Source organism: Dicentrarchus labrax, unplaced genomic scaffold (assembly GCF_905237075.1).
Source record: "Dicentrarchus labrax unplaced genomic scaffold, dlabrax2021, whole genome shotgun sequence".
Lineage (NCBI taxonomy): Eukaryota > Metazoa > Chordata > Actinopteri > Moronidae > Dicentrarchus > Dicentrarchus labrax.
The window spans coordinates 11,872,510-11,893,151 of NW_026136710.1; the positions used below are offsets into that span (position 1 = coordinate 11,872,510).

Here is a 20,642-nt window from a genome sequence, read left to right on the forward strand (position 1 = left end):
CAGTAATAACATTAATCTTACAGCAGTGTTCAACATAAATAGACAAGCCTTCAAGACACAGTTTTAATTGGGGAATGTTATCCAGATCCACTCATACACTTATTAATCACATATGTACAGATTAAATATAAGGCACATGCCATAGTGGTAGAGTGGATGGGACATATTCTGTACACAGATAAATCATCAAAAACACATGTTAACATCCAGCAAGGCAATAATTATCAATAGATTTCAGTTCAGCTATGTACAAATGAATTGTGAGTAGAAAGAAGAGACAGAAGAAGGAGAGCTCACTCTCATCTCTGGAGGCCTGAAGGACAACCACAATTCACAAATTCATCAATGACATGTTTTACCCAGAGGACATCTTTTAATATTGAAATAAAATGTACATAGGAATACTATATAGAAAAATCTGGTATCTGTTTCTGCTGGACATTCATTAGTTAATTTAGTTTCACTCAACGTTTTTCTGTAATAATAATAATAATAATAATAATAGTCATTGACAATGAGGTCACTGAGCGCAAATTAGACATTTCTTTGGATGGATGACAGTCACTATGGATGGAGATGATGGTGACTGAATAAAAATAAAAGAATCACGAAGGCAGCTGCGACAGTACAAAAGACTGTACATAGAATACTGCTATATGGCTTTAAAATGGCAGAGCAGGAGCGTCCTCTGTTTCGAACTGATCAGAGGGATTTTAGTCCTCCTCTCCTGCAAGGGTCCCTGTCTGCCTGCCCACCTGGACAGTCTGGACCTTATAACCGCTCAGCTTTCACAGAAAGCACAACCTGAACACTTGGTCTGAGGCAGATCTGGCTCAGAAAATGGGAGGGCAGATCTCCCCTGACATAATAAATCTTTTTGCCTCTCATTTGTCTGGCTCCCAGTCGACCATTATCTCTATCAATCACCCTCCCTGTCCTTTTCCTTTGTCCTATCATTCACAGTCTCTTTTTTTTTCCCTTTCTTCTATTGGCCAGTGTAAGTGGCGCTGTGCCAGTGGCAGTGACAAGTCTCTGCTGATGAGAGCATCTCTCTTGACTCTCTGTCACAGTTTGATGTCTTGGGACTCTAACATCTTCGCCAGGGTCTTCTTCACCCTCAGGGCTGTGAGGCGGGAGGCCGGGTTGTGAGCCCAGCACTCTGACATCAGTTTTCCCATCTGCCGCAGACACTGAAGACACACATGTACATATACATAAGAATACAGCAATACATTTTGCCAGGTTTGCAAGGGTTTGCAAGTTGGGATAAATGGATTTATTAACTAACTATTGATTATAAGCCATTTATAAAAACAACTCTCCAACTCTGGGGTTTGAAAGTTGTGAAAAATCCCTTTGGCAGGTATGTATCCTCAAGCATTACTGGTCTTTAAATAATCAGAGAGAAGTGATTAACCACTCATTACCATTTATGACTGCAGACCTGATGGGAACACTCATGACTTTCTCACAACTGTAGTAGGAAATTATATACCAACCAAACAGATTTTTTTTTTTATTAACCATCAATAAAGTCAATGCAACAAGTCTTTAAAACTATGCATTGGTAGAAAGTGGTAGTGAAAATAATTTAGAATACCTCATCACTGCTCCAGCGATTAGCAAATGAGGGTCTTTGTTTCTTAATGCAGACAACTTCTCTCATGTCCTCATAAGAAGGATCAGTGGGCACGAGGTCATGATAGGGCAGCTGATACTCCTCCACAATGCCTTCAGGAAACATAGAAACAAGATATATGTGGGAATCATCAAAATCATTAAGAAAACATCTAGACACGTAAAGATTGCGTTGAAATAAAAACAGATTTTTCCTGACCTCCAGAGATGCAACGTCTTGCCATCTCCCAAACAATGAGGCCAAAACTATACATGTCAGCCATTATAAAAGACTGGAAGTAGCTCCTGTTCAAGGTCTCATCCAACACTTCAGGTGGCATGTAGCGCTTTGTACCAACTCGTAGGTTAGGAGGGATATCCACCTCATTGGTGTCACTAACACAGGGAGGAGAAACAGAAATGTTATATTAAGATATTTTAGGAAAATAAAGAAGTATAGTCTAGACCTGCTCTTTTTAGAAAATGTCTTGAGATAACTAATAAAATTAAACTGAATTGAACTGAAATCTCCAAGATGCACCTAAACTTTATTAAAATGAGTGTTCGGAAGTCCAAAATGTATGTTGTACCTGTTAAACTTGACAGCAAGTCCAAGGTCTGCTATACAGCAAGATCCGTTCTTTTTTACCAAGATGTTTTTGCTCTTCAGGTCTCTGTGTGCGATGGCTGGTTTGCCTTGTGTGCCATAGATCTCAGTGTGCAGGTGACAGAGGCCTGATATGGAGGAGTAGGCCAGTTTCAGCAGAGCCTTGACGTCTAAGGTGTTGGACTTGAGGTAGTCGTATAACGATCCATTCTCATGGTAGTCTGTGATTAGGTAGAGCTGAGTCCATGAGCCAGTTCCTTTAATATCTGCTGCTATGAATCCTGAAGGTTGGAAAGAAGGGATGAGTGGAATGAGAAACATGCATGGACATGGAAAATAACACAGACACTCGATTTGGGTCACTTTTCAAACAAACCAACACATAAACCCTTTTCAAGGCTCCCTTTATATGACCTTACCCAGTATATTGTCATGTCTCATCAGGAAGGTCTGATATATTTCAGTCTCTCTGAACCAGCTCTCTTCCTCTGTGGTGAAGAAGACTTTAACAGCCACTCTCTCTCCTCTCCACTTGCCCATCCAGACCTCTCCGTATCGCCCTTTTCCAATCTGCTTAACCATCTGAATCTGCTTGGCTATTGTGCGCTGCACCTGGAAACAGGTTTAAAAAAATACTGTTATGCCATTTCCATATTTTATGTTATGTGGACCTTTTGTCTCGATTGGGTGATAAATTAGCATTATTGTGTAAGGACATTCAGGGGAATCATGTTGGATTTATATGACATTATATTTGGTTATTGCTTTACAACATTCTTACAAAATGATTCGAGACAAATTGTGATTAAAAAGTACAATTAGTTACTGAAGGTTTACATGTGTGAATAGTTATGATGTCTCTAACGTAATGCAAAGAGTTTATTGCACTACCATTTTTGTGGTAGTTTTGTATATATTTGGCAGACAACATATATTTGTACTGTAAAATGTGTCAAATCAAATAAAAAATATTCATAATGATAGCATAAAACTGGTTCCATCCACATCACCCAGCCCTAAGTGAAAGAATAAAACAATGTATTACTGTTCAATGAGAGCTGAGGCAGATGTGCACTGATTTTTTCTTACCAGTAGAGGGAGTCCTGACCCAGAGCCTGACCCGATGCTGCGGGAATGCTCTATTAGGTCCTTCAGGGACTCCCCTGGGGGTATGTAGGTCTCCTCCTGCTCCAGATCAATACTGTAACGTGGCCGCGACTCTTGGCGCTTATATCTGCCACAGAAAGGTGACACGATGTTTATTAACTGCACGTCAGGAAGTGAATTTGTTGATCCCTGCATGGAATGTGTTCAAGATTCTTACCTGAAGTAGCAGAAGACGAGGATGAGACCCAGAATGATACTGCAGACTGTGATTGAAATGAAGAGAGCCATATACTGGATACTGCTGTCAACATAATCTAAAACAACAGGAAGATTATTAATATTAGTATTAATATTATCATGTCATTATTATTATTTTAACACCTCTAACTGTGAATAATCATGTCCTAAGGGAGACGGAAAGACTGTAAAATTAGAGGTGATGAACAGGGGGTGACAGTCATTTGTTCATTGTAATCTCATCCAACATCTTTCTAATTTTCATTGGCAGGGACAAGCTCCTTTTCCCCTTCCTCTCTCTAACCCTTCCCTGCATGCCCCCACCCTCACAGCGTGTGATCGATCACATCCCCTTCCTGAATCCCACAGATCAGCTGTCACTCTGACATCGCTACAGAAACCCCAGAGGCCTGCAGCAGCTCTGGGGCTCTAGTCTTTCTGCCGTGCTCCTGCCAATCAGACACACACAAACACAGACACATGAACACAGCGGATGCTTCATGACGTGCACAGAAGCGCGCACACACACACAGTAAGATGGACACATGGACAAAGAAAAACTGCATGAACAGCATAGTGTCCAATGAACTCCCCTGCAAGTTCATACAGTAAAATGATGGCTTTAAGCAAACCTTTTCGGAAGAGAAAACAAAGGCGAACAGTAAAATTATCACCAAAACTGTTGGTTGTAAACATCCTTCACATTTAACAGACTGACTTCCTGGTTCAGCATTGACTAGTAACTCTCAGTGGTGCAGAATTCTTGTGCAATGAGAGATTATTATAAACATTTCAGGTGCACTCACTACTCTAAATAAAGTTGTTTTAATATTTTGGCTTGTTTAGGAACCATCTGATTACCTGACATCTTTTTTCTTGCCCCGTCTGACTTTGTTGCAAATACTTTGGTGAGTACAGTGTTATTGTAGCTGATAGAAATGATGGCCAAAACTATGAAAAACTGGAATGATCCTTTATTTCTCTCCAACTGACTTGACAAATCAGTTTTTCACTGTTTGCTTGAAGGTCAAAACGGATTGTGTGAGGCTGTCTAAAAGTGCAAGTTTGTGTGACAGAGACGGGGAGCGAAGGAGAGAGAGCAAGATAGTGTGTATGTGTGTGCGTGTTGGTGTGTTGAGGAGTAACAGATGGACAGATATCTCGCATCCGTCCCGAGGCAAGAAACTCAAGCAGGCCCCGGGGAGAGGCTGTCCTTTTCATTAGAGGGTGAGAGAACAAGCCAAGGCTGCAGGCTCTGTTTCACCTGCCTCTCTCTTTCTCTCTCCCCCTGCCCCCCGCCCGGAGCAGCATGTGCCACTTCACTCCAGCACCACACTGTGGTTTGTAACAGTTTAAACTGTCACTACCCATCACCACCCGGCATGGCCTGATAGAGCCCTGTTCTAAAAGCCACTCGCGCTTTAAAGTGAGGCAGGATTTCGGTGTGTGAAAACCTGTGTGAACACGAATGTCTGTGGGTGTGTGTGTGTGTGTGTATTTATCTTACCTGACGTCACGAGTGGAGGGAGAGTAGGATGCAAGTCTCTGTTACAATAGTCCTGATCCGTGCAACACTCAAGAGCTCTCCTCGAACGCGCATTCCACGTGTCCTATCACACACACACATGCAAGTAAGCCACATGCATTTCCACAGAACACTAATGAAGACACAAGAGTAACGAATATTTACAGCCACACTTATTCCAAATGAGAACATTTTACAATATACTAAAGATTTTTTAATTCTGTGTAACGATAGCAGGGCTGGGCAAGTCTGATTTAAATAGGTCTCATAAAGAGCTGCAGTGAGTCAAAAGGAAAGCCCATAAAGACTTAACAACAGCTCATGAAGAAGGACACACATACACAGGCAAGTGCGAGTATTCATCCAGGCAGAAATATACACACATACAACGGACTTACTCTGCACTGGAACTCAGAGCCGGCAAGACCCAAACAACCTGCAGTGAGTACTGCCAGGCCCCCCTCCTCCTCCTCCACCATGGTGAAGCAGTAACCGTCAGTCCTACCAAAATGAACATACATCGGCATATGAGTAAACATTGCCTGGGAGTCTTTTCATCATTGTCTTCAACAACATAGGTGCTGGGGGTTCAAAAGTATTTAATTGAACTGGAGCACTAAAATTGCTGATTGAAATAAATCCTTTTTAAATCTATATATTCTTCAATTATTATGATAAAAGGTCTAAAACTGTATACATTTAAGAACAATAACTCATTCTGTTAGATTGATTACATGTTAAGCCAAAGCCACGATTAAAAGATTACTTCATCTATTTAGCACTGCACTCTTGTGAGAGCCCATTGGTGGACTCACAATGGACAATTTAAGTATCAAAATCGATGTAGCAGAACCGGAGATATTGTCTTTTTAATTACACACATTCTTCTCCCTCTTAAAAACCTGGTGGCTAGATCTCCCAAAATGCAACTTGACTTGATTCACTCGACAGTAAAGATTCAGGTGTGGTATTCTAGTAGCTGCTAATATAACCTTGAACCACTAGCCTTAAGCAGAGATGAGGTGCTGGCTACAAAAGGTAAGCTCACTTCTTTCCATACATCCAGGCTGTATCTTATTTTAAAACTTGTAGTTGTCAGCTGCAAGTTTGGTGTGATTTGGTGTCATTTAATAGCTTTATAGAAAGTTACTTTTGTAGTCTGCGAGTGTGAATCTGTGTGTGAAGATAGTTCTGTGTGTGCTTTAACATACATGCACGTATTATTGACAGAGTCTTCGGGGCAGTGGTGGTAGCAGTGACACCAAAGCATGTTCTGAGCTGAAACTGTGGCCATGCTGCTGCTCTCTTCCACCCTTCGCTCCAATCCTCCCTTCCATCCGTTCTTCAGCAGCATGGTGTCCAACATGTTCGCTGTACAGGGAGAGAGAGAGAGAGAGAGAGAGAGAGAGAGAGAGAGAGAGAGAGAGAGAGAGAGAGAGAGAAACTGGACTTAGCGCCACAGCAGACCAAAACATCTGGCTTTGCTGGAGCCAGAGGCGTAAAACTTAAGTACACATACCTCAGGAAAATTAAAGATGGAATAAATCAAAGGACCAAAACAGCATTTTGTGCTCATTCTTAATGGGTCTTTTGAATTATATATATATATATATATGTGTGTGTGTGTGTGTGTGTGTGTGTGTGTGTGTCTGCCTTGGCACCATTACCATGGCAATGCAATCCACAGAAAGTGTGAATATGTGCTGCTGAAAGCAACCCTGCTGTTCTGGACTGGACTCAATGTACCTGCATGAAGTCTGGAACCAGAATAACACTACTCACCAGAAAGAAGTCTTTGTGCTATGTGTGTATGTGTGTGTGTGTGTGTGTGTGTGTGTGTGTGTGTGTGTGTGTGTGTGTGTGTGTGTGTGTGTGTGTGTGTGAGTGACTGTCTGTAGTACGTTACTGCAATGCAAGAGAATATACCTACACAGATACAACATTTTCAGAGCCTGAGCTTTATATTATCAGTGTATTTTTCATGTTAATCACTCTCTACACTCCTTAAAACATATACATTAACAATGATTACTAATCATTCGTTATACATCTTCAACTTGTATCCACTCTGCCTGCACAGTGGCAAACACTTCCCTCCCAGAATCAATTCCCAAACAGCCCAAGACAGTTGACAGTCATCCTTATTTTGTTGTCAAAACTACTAAAAAAGCAAAATTATGAGTAGTCTATCTAGGTGGTTACTGGATATATGATGATATATGACTACAATACCAAAACATAAACAATTGAGTCAAGCCAAGTGCAGGAATACAGTACAGGTATATTCACATAAATCAGGAGTAGGATAAATATTATTGCTCTGGACTTACTCATCCTTGAAAGGGTTAACATTCACAGCTGCTGCTGAACACTGAATCAATCCAAGGCCGTGTTTGAACAAAAAGGGAATTGCATCTCTAATTATTTAGTTGTGTAAGTGACCTTCGGCCAGGAATGATGCCAAACTTATCAACTGGAACTTTGCTGAACTGTACACATACAGTAGTATGTACATGCACTACTTCATTAAATGTTGAATATGAAAGGGGGGGAAAAAGTAATTTATTAAGTCTGAAAATAACCATCATTGTCTTTTAATTAGAATTACTTTTTCAGATGTTTTCACTCTTATTCATAAATAAATTTCATGGGATTATAAATATTCATACAGCTTTGATCAAGTGTTCCAAATGTTCCCAAGAGTTTATCTTCCAAAGATCACTCAACAGTGTAAATAAAGTATATTAGAGTAAGATTAATCCACTGCTTGTTTGTAGTATATTAATAATGTTCAGTCAAATGTTTAGACAAATATGTATAAATTATTTGATTGCAAATGACTGTGGTTCATTAGTTATATCACTCATTAAGAATGATTATATATATAATACAAAGTGAAACCTTTTTTCTTCTCACCAAGAAGTAACCAAAGGTGCAGACATTCATCAGTGGAGAATAAAACTGGTTCAGACAGCAGCTCGTCCCTGAAGACCTCTGTGGTCAGAGAGCTGAACAGTGTTGTGCCACACTAGATGGATGTCTTCCTCTCTCTCTCTCTTTCTTTCGTCTTCAGCTCCCCTAATATAAAATCGATATAATATAATAATAATAATAATGTCATAAAACTGTAGGTTTTCAAGAAGAGTAATGTTAATGTACTGAGTCCTGATCGCTCAGGACTTTAATCTATGAAAGCCGAGACATCAAGACATCCAAGACATCACAGGTGCACATCCCTAAGTTACATTCACCCATCCATAAAATCCAAGAATAGCTTCCTCATACTGTGAATGGGTTTCATCAAAATGGGTGTTAGTAGATCTAAGCAGTACAACAGCCTTAAAGCATACCAGTCATTAAAAATAGGGGGCATGAGTAATCCTGCAGAGGGCTACGTGATGAAAAGGCTGAGTGTGGTATAAACACACTGACTGTTGTTTAAATGTTACTCTGTGTCCTTCCAGCCTAATCTGTGTTACCGTTTCTGCCAGAGGGGAAGTCTGTGGAGGTGTTCTGATCCTCCATTACAGTGCCTTTGGTTTTTTCACATCTGCTTTGCAAGTGTTTAAAAAAAAAAAGTGTCTTTAAGATACATTCTGTCCATATCAGCTCGGATTTACAACACGCAGGACAGGGGCAGGTCAACACAGAGAAAAAGGGACAGAGGATCCTGCTTTGGATTAAAAAGCGAAACATAGTGTCGAAATCTATACTCTTGAAGATGGGTCACATTAAAACTTTGATGATCAAGAGTTGACCTCTACAAAAGCTCAAATCAGTAATACTTTAGAAATTTAGCAGTTACCCCACTCAAGATTATCATCCCCTTTCTATCTGAAATAAGATGGGATGCAGCAATAACTAAAAGAACACAATTAATGCAAAAATGCTTGATATATAAGGGCAGATTTACAGAGTAACTGTGTGTTCAGTAAACTATTAATGTTGCATACGGTATTTATATAATAATACACCACACTATTGTTTATCAAACACTTGGGCACATAATTGTACACGCTTCATTTTCTCTTTGTCCCTGTCTTACAAACACACACACACACACACACACACACACACGCACGCACACACACACACACACACACACACACACACACACACACACACACACACACACACACACACACACACACAATTCACATATACAACAAACAGACTTGCTGTGTCAGCTACGGGGCACACTCAAGGTCACCCCGAAATCTGATCTGCATCCCCCGCACATTCCACAGGCTGTTCCTCAAACTACACACACACACACACACAAACACATACTTGAAGCAATTAGAAGTTACATATAATGAATTACTCCAGCTGCAGAACCTTCAGACACAGCTTATCACCATCACTGGCTCTGTAGTTTTGGCTGCTTCCATACTGGCTTCAGCTTTTCCAAATGACATTAGTGACAGTTTTTTTGCTGTCTTCATGACTGTGTTTATCATGACTTTTTATTTCTGATGGCTGTGGCTGAACACTATCAGTGTGGTCTGAGCAACGCTTCCTCCCTCCTCACTTCCAGTCAAGTTTTCCGTGGTGACAGAGGTAGCATGACTGGACTGTGTGTCATTGTCTAAGTAAAGGACAAACAAAGTTGAACTGCCATGAACTGACTTGTTATATAAATAGTTTTTAAATATATGTGTTTAATCATCTGCAGATCTTTTTCATGGGCACATGCATGACACATTTTGGTGCTGCACAAGTGTGTGTCAGACAGTATCACACACAACAAACAACAACAAACTGTATTTCGTTGCTACAGAATACTGACAGAGATGAGGAATGTCACTTGCACACAAGAATGATTAACATCTGGAATACGGCCACCAATATTTTACAAATCCCAAATTTCCAAACAGCTGGCAGCATAAACAGGAGGTTAAGACGTCATTGATCTTATTTTCTCATTAATAAATCAATGCAGATTTTTTAAAACAAATTTTTATGTTGCATATGACCACATAATACCAGTTCAGGAATAACTGGTATAAAACAGTTGCTGACTCTTAAACCTACCTGTATGATCAGTGTATGGTAATAGATATGACACATAAGCAACAACAAAGGTGAACAAGTTAGAATTTGTTCTTGCATTAAGTTCAATGTTTCAAAGAAGGAGGATCTTTGAGAATGATTTGTATCAGCGATGACTCAGTAGTTCATTCAGAGTATGTGACAAATTTTTAAACTGAAAACTTAAACCAATTTGTTCCTTTCATTTGTAGCTTTCATTTGTTACCCACAGCAACTCTGGATTTATTCTGTGCACTAATGTGTGATACAACCCTGCCATGCAACTGAGGTTGTAATCCAGACAGACACTGGCAATCAATAAAGTGTTATAATACTGGGTTTTGTTTTTCCATCAAGACATAACTTGGAATCAATACAAAACCAAATTACTGCTATTACCAGTAATACTTTAGGAAAGAAATGTTACATCAAGAAAAAAGTTTCATTTTTTACATATGAAACTGGAATTTCATATGTAAAAAAATGGAAAGAAAACTCATAAAGTGTACCAATTAACATGGTTGTTTAACAAGAGCTGGCTTCACAGCACTAAAGCCATTTAATCTGCGAACTGAGACCATCATGCAGACAGTTCATCACAGGCAGAAAGGAGGACATGAGAGAAAAGGGAGATAAGTTACTCCAGGTGGCCATGATAAATCACCTCCTCAAAGGAGACATCTTCCCCAGTGTCTCCAGAGTGCACTCTGACCTCAAGGGGGTCACAGCCAACCTGCATAGGGGCTATACGTACATCCTTCTCCACCCTTTCACCATCACTCTTAACCCCCTACAGGCTTCAAAGGCCTCTGCCACACGAGACACTCACACATGTGCACATACATGCACACACATTCACACACACACACACACACACACACACACACACACACACACACACACACACACACACACACACACACACATAAGAACGTGTTTGAGGAGCACATTCCACGCTCTCTCCTCCTTCTGCACTGCTACACCCACATCAGGTCATCTATTTCCACCGCACAGCTTCCAGCAACCTGTTCTGTGTTTACTGGCCGTGACCAGACCAGCCTTTGTAGAGGAATGTGATGGTCACTTTGAGGCTACCACCACCCGCAGCAATAATGCCACAACAAATTTATGGAGGGGGATCTGTCTGCTGTAGAACCTGCTAGCAAGAAAAAGTAACTCAACTGTCAGGGATTCACACTGGTTGCACAGAGACTACTTTCCACAGGGGTGTGAATACAACAGAGAGCTGCTATATCCACAACAAAATACTCAAACACAGGAAGGCGCATACTCAGCAGACATGGAGACATACCAACTTTTTCTATATTCAAATAAATGCCAAGAACAGAGAGACAGATGCACACTTGAATCATAAAGGAAGGAATAGTTACTGATAAATCTTAGAAAACCTTGCATATGAATGCAAGAATGATCAGGATAATTCTCTGAACCATATTATAGGCAACATACATACGCACATTCTTTTCTTTAAGAACATTTCTCAGAGTAAATTAGTTTCTATGATTACAAAATTCCTTTCTGTATATATGTGTGTTTTTGCCTCCATGACATGCCATCATTTCCCCTTCTTGTTTATTCATATATAATATGTTTTAATATGTTTGTGAATGTCTTTATAACAATGCAGTCCTTGAACCTAACAATAAAAAGAAAAGAAAATTGTCTTCACGTAGACACAGAACAGGTGTAGATGCTGGCATACTCTGAAACCAAGGCTTTGTACTGACAACTGTGTGTGTATGTGCACGGCACTCATCCCAACACTCATCTCAAGCCTATCTTGTCTTATTTATTCACACTCCTTTGAAGTTCAAGATTTTTTTTAACACCATCTATCCACAGTGCCCATCAGTTCATCTCACTGCTCGTCTAGCTATCCATGTGGTCTGGACTTACTGGAAAAAGCCACAAGCCACTGACTAATGCTGGGCTCCATTACAGACATATTGAGAGACTACAGCCATAGCGCCACCACAATATGTCATTTTACCCCACAATATACCTCTGCCAAAAAAGTGCATAGAAGCTTCTGTTTTTACTCAAGGTTGTTCTAGGTCTCTATAAAACTTAAAACTAGATAGGCCTAAAATTAATGAACCAATTCCACCTGACCCAAGGACTGAATTGTTGAAGTTTCTGTGTTGATACAATCTTGAATTTCCAATATTATGTGGTTTGTCTTGTTAACCAAAACTACAGTATTATAAATCATTATTCAGAAGCTGTAATTTTGAAAGTTTAGAACTGGAAGACTTTGCACTCTAGTGGTCCCTTAAATACTCTCTGAACTTACAAAAAAGTAGTCCTAAGCTTCCAAATCCCACAAAGCAGATATACTCATGTGGTGCATATGAACACTGAACACCTATTACACACACAGAGACATGCACACACACACACACACACACACACACACACACACACACACACACACACACACACACACAAACACACAAACACAATATATGCTCTCCATGCCTGACCGCTGGAGCAGCACATCTGCCTGGGGATCAAATTCTGTGTGGGGGAACCGTATCCACATCCTGACAGGAAGCAGCGCACAGGAGGCTGGAGGAGCCCGGTCCTGCCGAGGACCAACTGCTGCTGTTTTGTACTTCTGGACCACTGCACCACACCACACTCTGACCTTATTCCACAAAACTCCACACAGATGTCTTCCAAAGAGTAATAAGTGTCGTTTATGCTACATAACACTTTCTGCGTACTGTATCTTTGCAAAGTGTTGAGGAAACTTTTTGTATACATTGTTAGATTTTATAAACTTGGTTCAATCTAACTTTGCAGTGTTATTCACATAAAGTGATTCTATGTGGACCCCAAAAGGCCCCATCTCTTTTTAATGCCATGGAGTCTGAACACTTTGAAGCTCAGTATCTCATAAACTGTCTGGTCTGTAAGTTGTCAATAAAATTACATACTTTATATTTAAAGTACAAATATAACAACCCTTACATAAAATCAACTTCTCCAAGAAGTTCTCCTAAATTCCAACTAGAAAGTTTAGTTTTTACAAACTCCTGAAAGTATTTCACTCTTATGTAACTGAATAAGAGCTACAAAAAAACAAATGGTTGTTGGTAAAGACAAAACTAATACCCCTCTGAGTGCTCCTACAGAGACAAACTCCTGCAGAGACACACTGATATTTTCAGATATTTGAAGATTGCTGCAAATGAAAACACTCCTAAGCTCCTCAGAGAGTCCTGTTGATTATACTGTACATGTCTGACCAAGAAGACGGCTAAAGTGAACTTTTTGCTGGTCTGTATTTTTCAGTGAGTGGAAGTCATATTAGCAGCTAACACATTGGGTTTTCATGGTCATTCAGCAGTTTTGTGTTACAAGCATGAGACAGAGCGAAACCAAAATGTGGATGGAGGAAACGTGCCCAAACCAATATAATTTTATTTAATCATCATAAAAAGATATTATCGTCATATAGCTGCACTGAATTCTTCATATTTCCACTGCAGTGCCACCGGAAGAATGAGGCTAGGGTTCATCTACTCTCTGTGAACCTCTCCAGCCTATAGAAACAGGTGGCAAATTGGCCGTGCTACTTAGATTTATGGGCAACCTCCCACATGTTTTACTCATTTGGGAGACCTTTAAAAGATCAGATCACAGAACAAACAGAAAAAGCAACTGGTGGCTCAAGTATTGGTGAAAGAAAGTGGACAGAAGGAGTAAAAACCGAGGAAGCCAAACACTGCAGAAAGAGCTTAAGTATGAGATCTTTCCAAGAGGTCTCACAACTTCATTTCACCTATTTGTCAGTCTGTGTTGACAGGAACAAGCAGAAACTTTGCCTGATGTCAGTTTGTTAGAAGAATGAGAATCAATTCCACTCTTCTGTCTGAATTTCACTCCAACTTTCCACATCCTTTATATCTATGTGGTTACTGCCCCTTAAAACTCGCTGAGCTAACATTGGATGAGAAGTTCAACGCTTAGCTCAGTCTGCATAGATAAGAATAAAGGAAATTCTCTGAAGAAACATTCATCAGCAGCTGAGGTATTTCGTGACCAACTGCGAAAGTTACAGCTAGCTCTGAACCACTTGGTCAGTATGGGATTTTACAGCTGGTCTTTATTTTTGACACACTTTGTGCAAAGTATCTCTTTGTACCAGGATTCAAATCAAAACCGCTTTATGTGTATTTCCTCAACCTCCAGCTCTCCAATTTAGTCCTTTTTCAAAAAACCCAAAATATACTGTTATAGCTTTAATTGGAAATGTTTTGACATTTTTACAATATGATCCTGACAAATCTACATAAATGTACAACAAACACATACATATACAAAACACATATGTATGCACTGTGTATCATACATTATATTTTAACTAAAGTATACCAGAGAGTATACCAGAAGAGGCCTTGGCAGCATCAGGCAAGCATAAATAGGTCGCTAAATTAAAGAACTGACACACCATCTATCATTTCAGGGAAATCCAGTTGCAGCAAAGAGTCATATGGTGACATTTTCCAGACCATCCCTTAATGGCAATATTTACAAACACTGTGTGCTTGTGCTTGTGCTTGTGCTTGTGCTTGTGCGTGTGTGTGTGCATGTGTGTGTGCATGTGTGTGTGCACCCAGATTTACAGCCCATCATCCAACTGTGTTCTTAAAGTGTTTGACAACTGCATATTTCTTCAAAGGTTAAGCTTGTCCACATAAACCATTAAAAGTAGTACTAACTAATGAATATTTTCAATTCATCAATTCATTTTTGGATTAATTTTAAAGTAAAACGGTGCAAAATATAAATTACAATTTCCTGACGCTGAAGGTGATGCCTTCAAATGGCTTGTTTTGTCCAACCAACAGTCCAATAAGCCAAAGAAGTGACTTAAATGATTAAGAAAATATTTGCTGATCAATATTCTGTCCATCGACAAGTTACAGCCACACAGAGAAGCTTCATAAGGGATCATAAAAGAAAATAAATTATGTTCGTAAACTTAAGAAATAGAAAATAAAGAAATTGTTAAATTACTATTTTAACATGCATACATTAAAAAACAGGAAATCCCAAACCACTACTAATGCTCATATTGACCAACAATGTCTGTCTTCTCTCTGCGATCAGAAACAGAACAAATGCACAAGTGTCATCTTCTTGAGGCTGGGAGCTTGTCGTCCCTCCCCGCCTGTCACAACCTTACGGGGCACCGCGACACTGTAGGCATTCATCGTAAAAGACAACTGGCTGTCCATCTTCAAACAATTCAAAACATGGACGGAGGGAGGGTGGTTGGGGGTGCGGGGGGGTCGGGAAGGGAGAGGACGGGGCAGATAAATGCACACCCGTTCTCATGGTAGCCCCTGTGGAGATCATAATAGCTTTTGCTCATCATAAATACCACAGGGTAAAAAATAGACGGATAACCTCACAGCTAGCATAGTTAACCTGCAACCTAACAATACTTAGAATAAAATGTGAAAACACTGATTTATTGAGCTTCTGACTTCAGAAAAATAAAGTGCATTTAACCGTCTCTACACTCCAAAGCAGAAATATAAATACCCAAAAAGACAATATGCATACATTTGAGAACAAATTCTATCTTTCAGTTTGTTTCTTGTAGCTTGACATTACAGTTTATCAAATGAGTGACAAACTAAAAGCAATCAAATGAAGACCATGGCCTCAAAACACACAGTAGTAAGATCTTGTGTCGTGCACAGTACTCACCATGAGACCCACGGCTCAGTGATGCCAGTCCAGTCACCAAGAGAACAGCCTGCCAGGCCCACTCCTGAAGCAGCCACACCAACACCATGCCAGCACTAACCGCAGTTGCCCGCCTCCTTCAAATCCCTGAGGTGCTGCCACAACGAACGTGCCCGTGCAAAGAGGCGGAGGTGTGATACTGCGTTTTATATCCTTCCGTGAAAGGGTGCCAGTCCGGTCTTTCTGTACAAGTGTCTTTCTGTGAGTGACTGCCACTCTGCCTCTGTGCACTCTCAGGAACTTCCCACAGCACACAGCCGCCCCGCAGCCTCAAGCACTACTCCACACTGACAGCCTGGGAGACACAGACACAGAGAAAGAAGAGGGGGAGAAAAGAAGGGGGGGAGAGGGTGTTACTTAGTTGCTCTCTCACTGTGCTATTTGTCCAGCCCTTTTCAATGACCGGTTCACTACAGAGGGAACAGCTGAGTATATCTGAATCCACGTCGCACAGCCTCTCTCTCCTTCACACATGCAGACATACACAGATTCTCACATCACTCATGCACAGAATGGAGAGCAGAATAGAAGGGGCAACAGGGTGTGAACCAGGGCCATGGATGTGAGCCGGGACTGAATGAGGTGTGAAAGGCAGCAGTGAAAGCATTATGACTTATTGCCACAGGCATACAAACACACAGCATGCCAAGAGGGACACAGAAACTGCTGTAAGAACTAAAGCGTATAAACTTACAGAGGACATGTACATGTACTTTGCTAAAACCACATGGTATCAAATCCTGCAAGGCAGAGCAAGTCAGAACTCAGAACTGTTTGATGTACCGAACCCAGAATGAAACTTGTATGTGTTGTTGGTGTGAATGGATCAACACGGGTTATCCATCCTGGCTCAGCAACACTGTTCCCAAGCTTTGTAGTTTATGTATGTTTGACACTGCTCAATTGCAAAGATGTTTTAAAATGAATTTAGAGTAAGTTGTTGCATTGAATTTCCAAGATATTCAGTTAACGTTCTGTCCGATGTTACCAGTTACTCTCTGCACAACACCTGTTTCTATTTCTTCAGTATTTTCTTAATTGCGGTCATTTTCCATAATATACAACACAAAAAAGACAAAAAACTAAAAAGTAGGGAAAGTCGAAGGAACTGAAAGAGTCAAGGCTCAACAATACGACTCCACAAGTTTTGAATGAAAAACTGAAACTAACATCCACCGTCCTTAATAAGTCCAGAAAAACATAAAAAGTAAAAGTCCTTCAATTAACCCTAACCCTTCATCTGTCTGAAAAAACTAAAATGGATACCATCCATAATAAAAAAAGTAACCAACCTCTCAACAACCCCGTCTTGATGTAATGTGTATGCAACTACAGTTGCAGACACAGATGTTGTGTGAATGGCAAAAACCGGGCATTAATCTGTAACCAAGAGTCTGGTATTAAAGTTCAGACCTAGGCTGAATCGTGTTCGAGATCCTAATGTGAGTGTGTGTGTGTGTGTGGGGTGAAAACACAAACACTTGTAGAGCTACAGGGATCAGGCCATCACACGTCAGGTGATTAGAGGTGATTAGAGCTCACACCTCCAGGCACCACCACAACTTTGCAACTTCATCCTAATCCAACGCACACAGACACATCTACAAACATGCAATACCATAGAAGTAAAAGAAAATGATAACAATAGGGACACATTCCACTGGTGAAAGATTTATGTGTTAAGGGGAGTTAAGTTAAGAGGATTAAGTCAGCTATTAGACAGATTACATCAAGTCTATTATGGGACCTACAGAAATCATAAATATGTCAGAGATGGCTGAATTTCCACAATCAGATGTGAGATCTTTGCAAGTCAAACTGTTTCCGTGAAGAGAGAGAGTTGTCTATTCATTCCAAATGGTTAGAGGTAGGCAAAAAAAGGAGGTCCTGTTGGTGTTAAAGCAGTGATGGAGGAGGGAAAAACAACACCGACAACCAAATGGGCTTCTCCACCCCACACTTAAAGTCTGGCTGGGTGGGAACAGCAGATCCCAGAAGCCACTTCTCCCTTCCACTGCTCCACTAGCTGGGCCCTATAGCTGTCGCTCCTGATTTGTTCATTTCTGCGTATTACATGTGATAAGTCAGCCTATTCTGGAGCACGAGTGCATGGGGAGTAATGTGAAGGAGTCAGTGCACCTCACACACCCTTCTGCGCTCCATCAAACGCCCAGCATGGAGCCTCCCTGTATTCTCAGACAGCCTACTCAACCCACAGGGATGGGGGGTCCAGGGGAGTGAGCGGCTCTGTAGGTGGGGGTCACTCCACCACATAAAGGGGTTGAAAGTGGGGCAGACTGGTTGGAAGACTTGCTTTCAGTGAAATTAACTCTTCAACTTCCCCTCCTTTTTCTTCCCCCTCCCCTCTCTTAGTTAGGATTTTAACTGCAGAATCCATCTGTCATCACACACATAGTTACAGCATGATTAATACTGCCGGAGAAATTGTTCTGTCAGCACCTCGATCTTTCTGTAAAACCACATTTGTTGCAACTGGAATGAGAAATAGTCACATTAGACATGCAAGCACCAGAACACAATTCAAAAAGTTGCATTAAAAGGCCACTTCACCAATGTTGCACATAAAGGTTCAGTTTATTCATCATATAGAATACTACTAACTTGTGAAATAGAGGCTGATAATGTCATCTGGGTTTACTTGGCTTTGAACAGAAAGCCTGGATTTAACAGTTTAATAGTCTCTGCGTCGACACCACAGGCAGGCCGTCGCGCACTGCTCTCACAGGCTGTGTGTCCCATGCGTAAGCTGTGAGGAGATTCTGGTATAGTGACACAGTCAGAATTGCAGACTTTCTTGTGCACAATAATTACCTCATAAGCTGCTGCATCACAATATTATTATATTTCCCCAGTGTCACACTGTTAAATTAGCTAGCTAGCATGCTTAATGTGTCAAAAAAACATGGGAAGCCTGAAGAAGCCTGACAAAGTTCTATAGTGTATGTGCCCAGAGAGCAACTTCATACATTCATGGTTCCAGCTCTCTAACTTTTCTTCACTTTCTGCATGTGAGTGCAACTGGCCACACCTCCTCTGTTCTCTGATCATTAACACTATAAAACCCTCTGCTCACTGCTCCTTTTTTGACAATATGCTATACAATGTTTGCAGAAGATGGAGGATGCACAAACTCAAAAATTCAAGGTCCTTCCAGCACAACCTGTGTTTTAGTAGCAAATGTGCAGTGCTGTATTGGAGGATATCACAGAAACTAATTAAATGTTTGATAGAGTGCTGCTACAAAAACAGATCTTAGGAGCGGTGCACTTGTCACTTAGAGACCGCAAACACAATGCACACCAGAGACAACATACTCCATCTTCTCTTTGACTAAAATGTGTGTAAAATATATTTTGCTCCACATAAACTGAACAAAAACAAATTATTACATATTGTGTATTTCAACAAATTAAGTACATCTGCACTTGTCATGGTGGAACATGTAAAGATAACCTTTCTGCTGGCACTGTATTTTCATTCACTGTGCTCCACTTCTGGCTTTGACCTCTTAGTCAAGTTGGCGGTAAGTTTTGATTTGGGAGAGAGTGGGTGGGAGGTGTGGGGAGTAGTTTAGCTGCGAGATTATTTTCAATTTGTTTTGCAGACTCTGTATCCCCCACATTCTGCCCTCCAGCAGTCAGAGATCAATTAATGCAGCCTGGTTGTTTGTAATAATCTGTCTCCATTTCATAAGGCAAACATTTTCTTATGAAATAGAGACCATACAATAATACTAGCAGTAGTGTTACAATGCACCGTGAAAATGAGCCACGTTTTTTATTTCAGAAAAGGACTTTAAAGGAGCAAACACACCTTTCATCATACAGCAAGACGAGTGCGATGGATGACTGTGAAAAATCACCGCTAACCTGTGAAACAAAAAGCCATGGCAGAACACAGATGATGAAATTACTTCAGGCAAAGATGGAATGCGTATCATGAGCGATGTTCCAGCCGGGGCTAAACTGACCCTCAGCTCTGTGAAATTAGGAGGATTTTCAGCAGCTCAGTGTTAAAACTGCTGTCATAGAATCCTGGAAAGCAGTTTATTACCGTGGCAACACAGCTGTCTGCCCCAGATGGTCCAACCGGGGTACAAGAGTCAAGAAAGCGCGACACTGTCTTCATCATCCACCTAGACAAGGAATAACGTCCTCTTCTTGTTAAGATATAAGAAGCACTGATATCTTTTGCACCATGCAGTAGAACTAGCACGGCAACTTTTATTTGGTTACCGCCACTGTCAGTCTGTCAGCTTAATGGATTAATCATTTAGTCCTACGAGATAGTGAAAACTGCCCATCACAATTTATTCAGATTGCTTGTTTTTGTCCAACCAAGACTCAAAGATATTCAATTTACATAGATATAGAAACAAATCCACACATGTGAGAAGGTGGAGCCAGCAAATGTCTCGCATTATTACTTAAAAACGACTTTAACGATTAATTAATTATCAGAACTGTTCAAATATTCCATTGGGAGTAATGATTATTTGACTAACTGTTTCAACACTATGCTGAACAATAGCCTCTGTGCATTTTCAAGTCCACATTATAAATTGCTTCGTGAAAACAGTCAAACCTATCTGACCTATGTACTGGTTATTTTTTCTGAGTCAGCATTCACACCCAAAACATTTCATCTAGCCTGGTTAATAATTAAGAGACTTAAATCTACACACCCACGTTCACACAAAACATCAGACAATAT

The 20,642-nt window shown here is 40.6% G+C and overlaps 1 protein-coding gene across 1 annotated transcript in view; it reads right to left on the reverse strand.

Annotated features, from left to right (window-relative positions):
* Positions 1-49: 49 nt before the first annotated feature.
* Positions 50-20,642, reverse strand: part of bmpr1bb (bone morphogenetic protein receptor, type IBb) — a 50,963-nt gene continuing 30,370 nt past the window's right edge. Inside the window, exons 4-14 of the mRNA XM_051412801.1 lie at positions 15,870-16,203; positions 6,305-6,464; positions 5,492-5,594; positions 5,076-5,178; positions 3,549-3,645; positions 3,314-3,458; positions 2,644-2,836; positions 2,208-2,505; positions 1,838-2,013; positions 1,601-1,731; positions 50-1,190 (exon numbers count right to left, since the gene is read on the reverse strand). Coding sequence (XP_051268761.1) covers positions 1,065-1,190; positions 1,601-1,731; positions 1,838-2,013; positions 2,208-2,505; positions 2,644-2,836; positions 3,314-3,458; positions 3,549-3,645; positions 5,076-5,178; positions 5,492-5,594; positions 6,305-6,464; positions 15,870-15,957 — 1,620 coding nt within the window. The 5' untranslated portion in view covers positions 15,958-16,203 and the 3' untranslated portion in view covers positions 50-1,064. The remainder of the gene's footprint in view (positions 1,191-1,600; positions 1,732-1,837; positions 2,014-2,207; positions 2,506-2,643; positions 2,837-3,313; positions 3,459-3,548; positions 3,646-5,075; positions 5,179-5,491; positions 5,595-6,304; positions 6,465-15,869; positions 16,204-20,642) is intronic.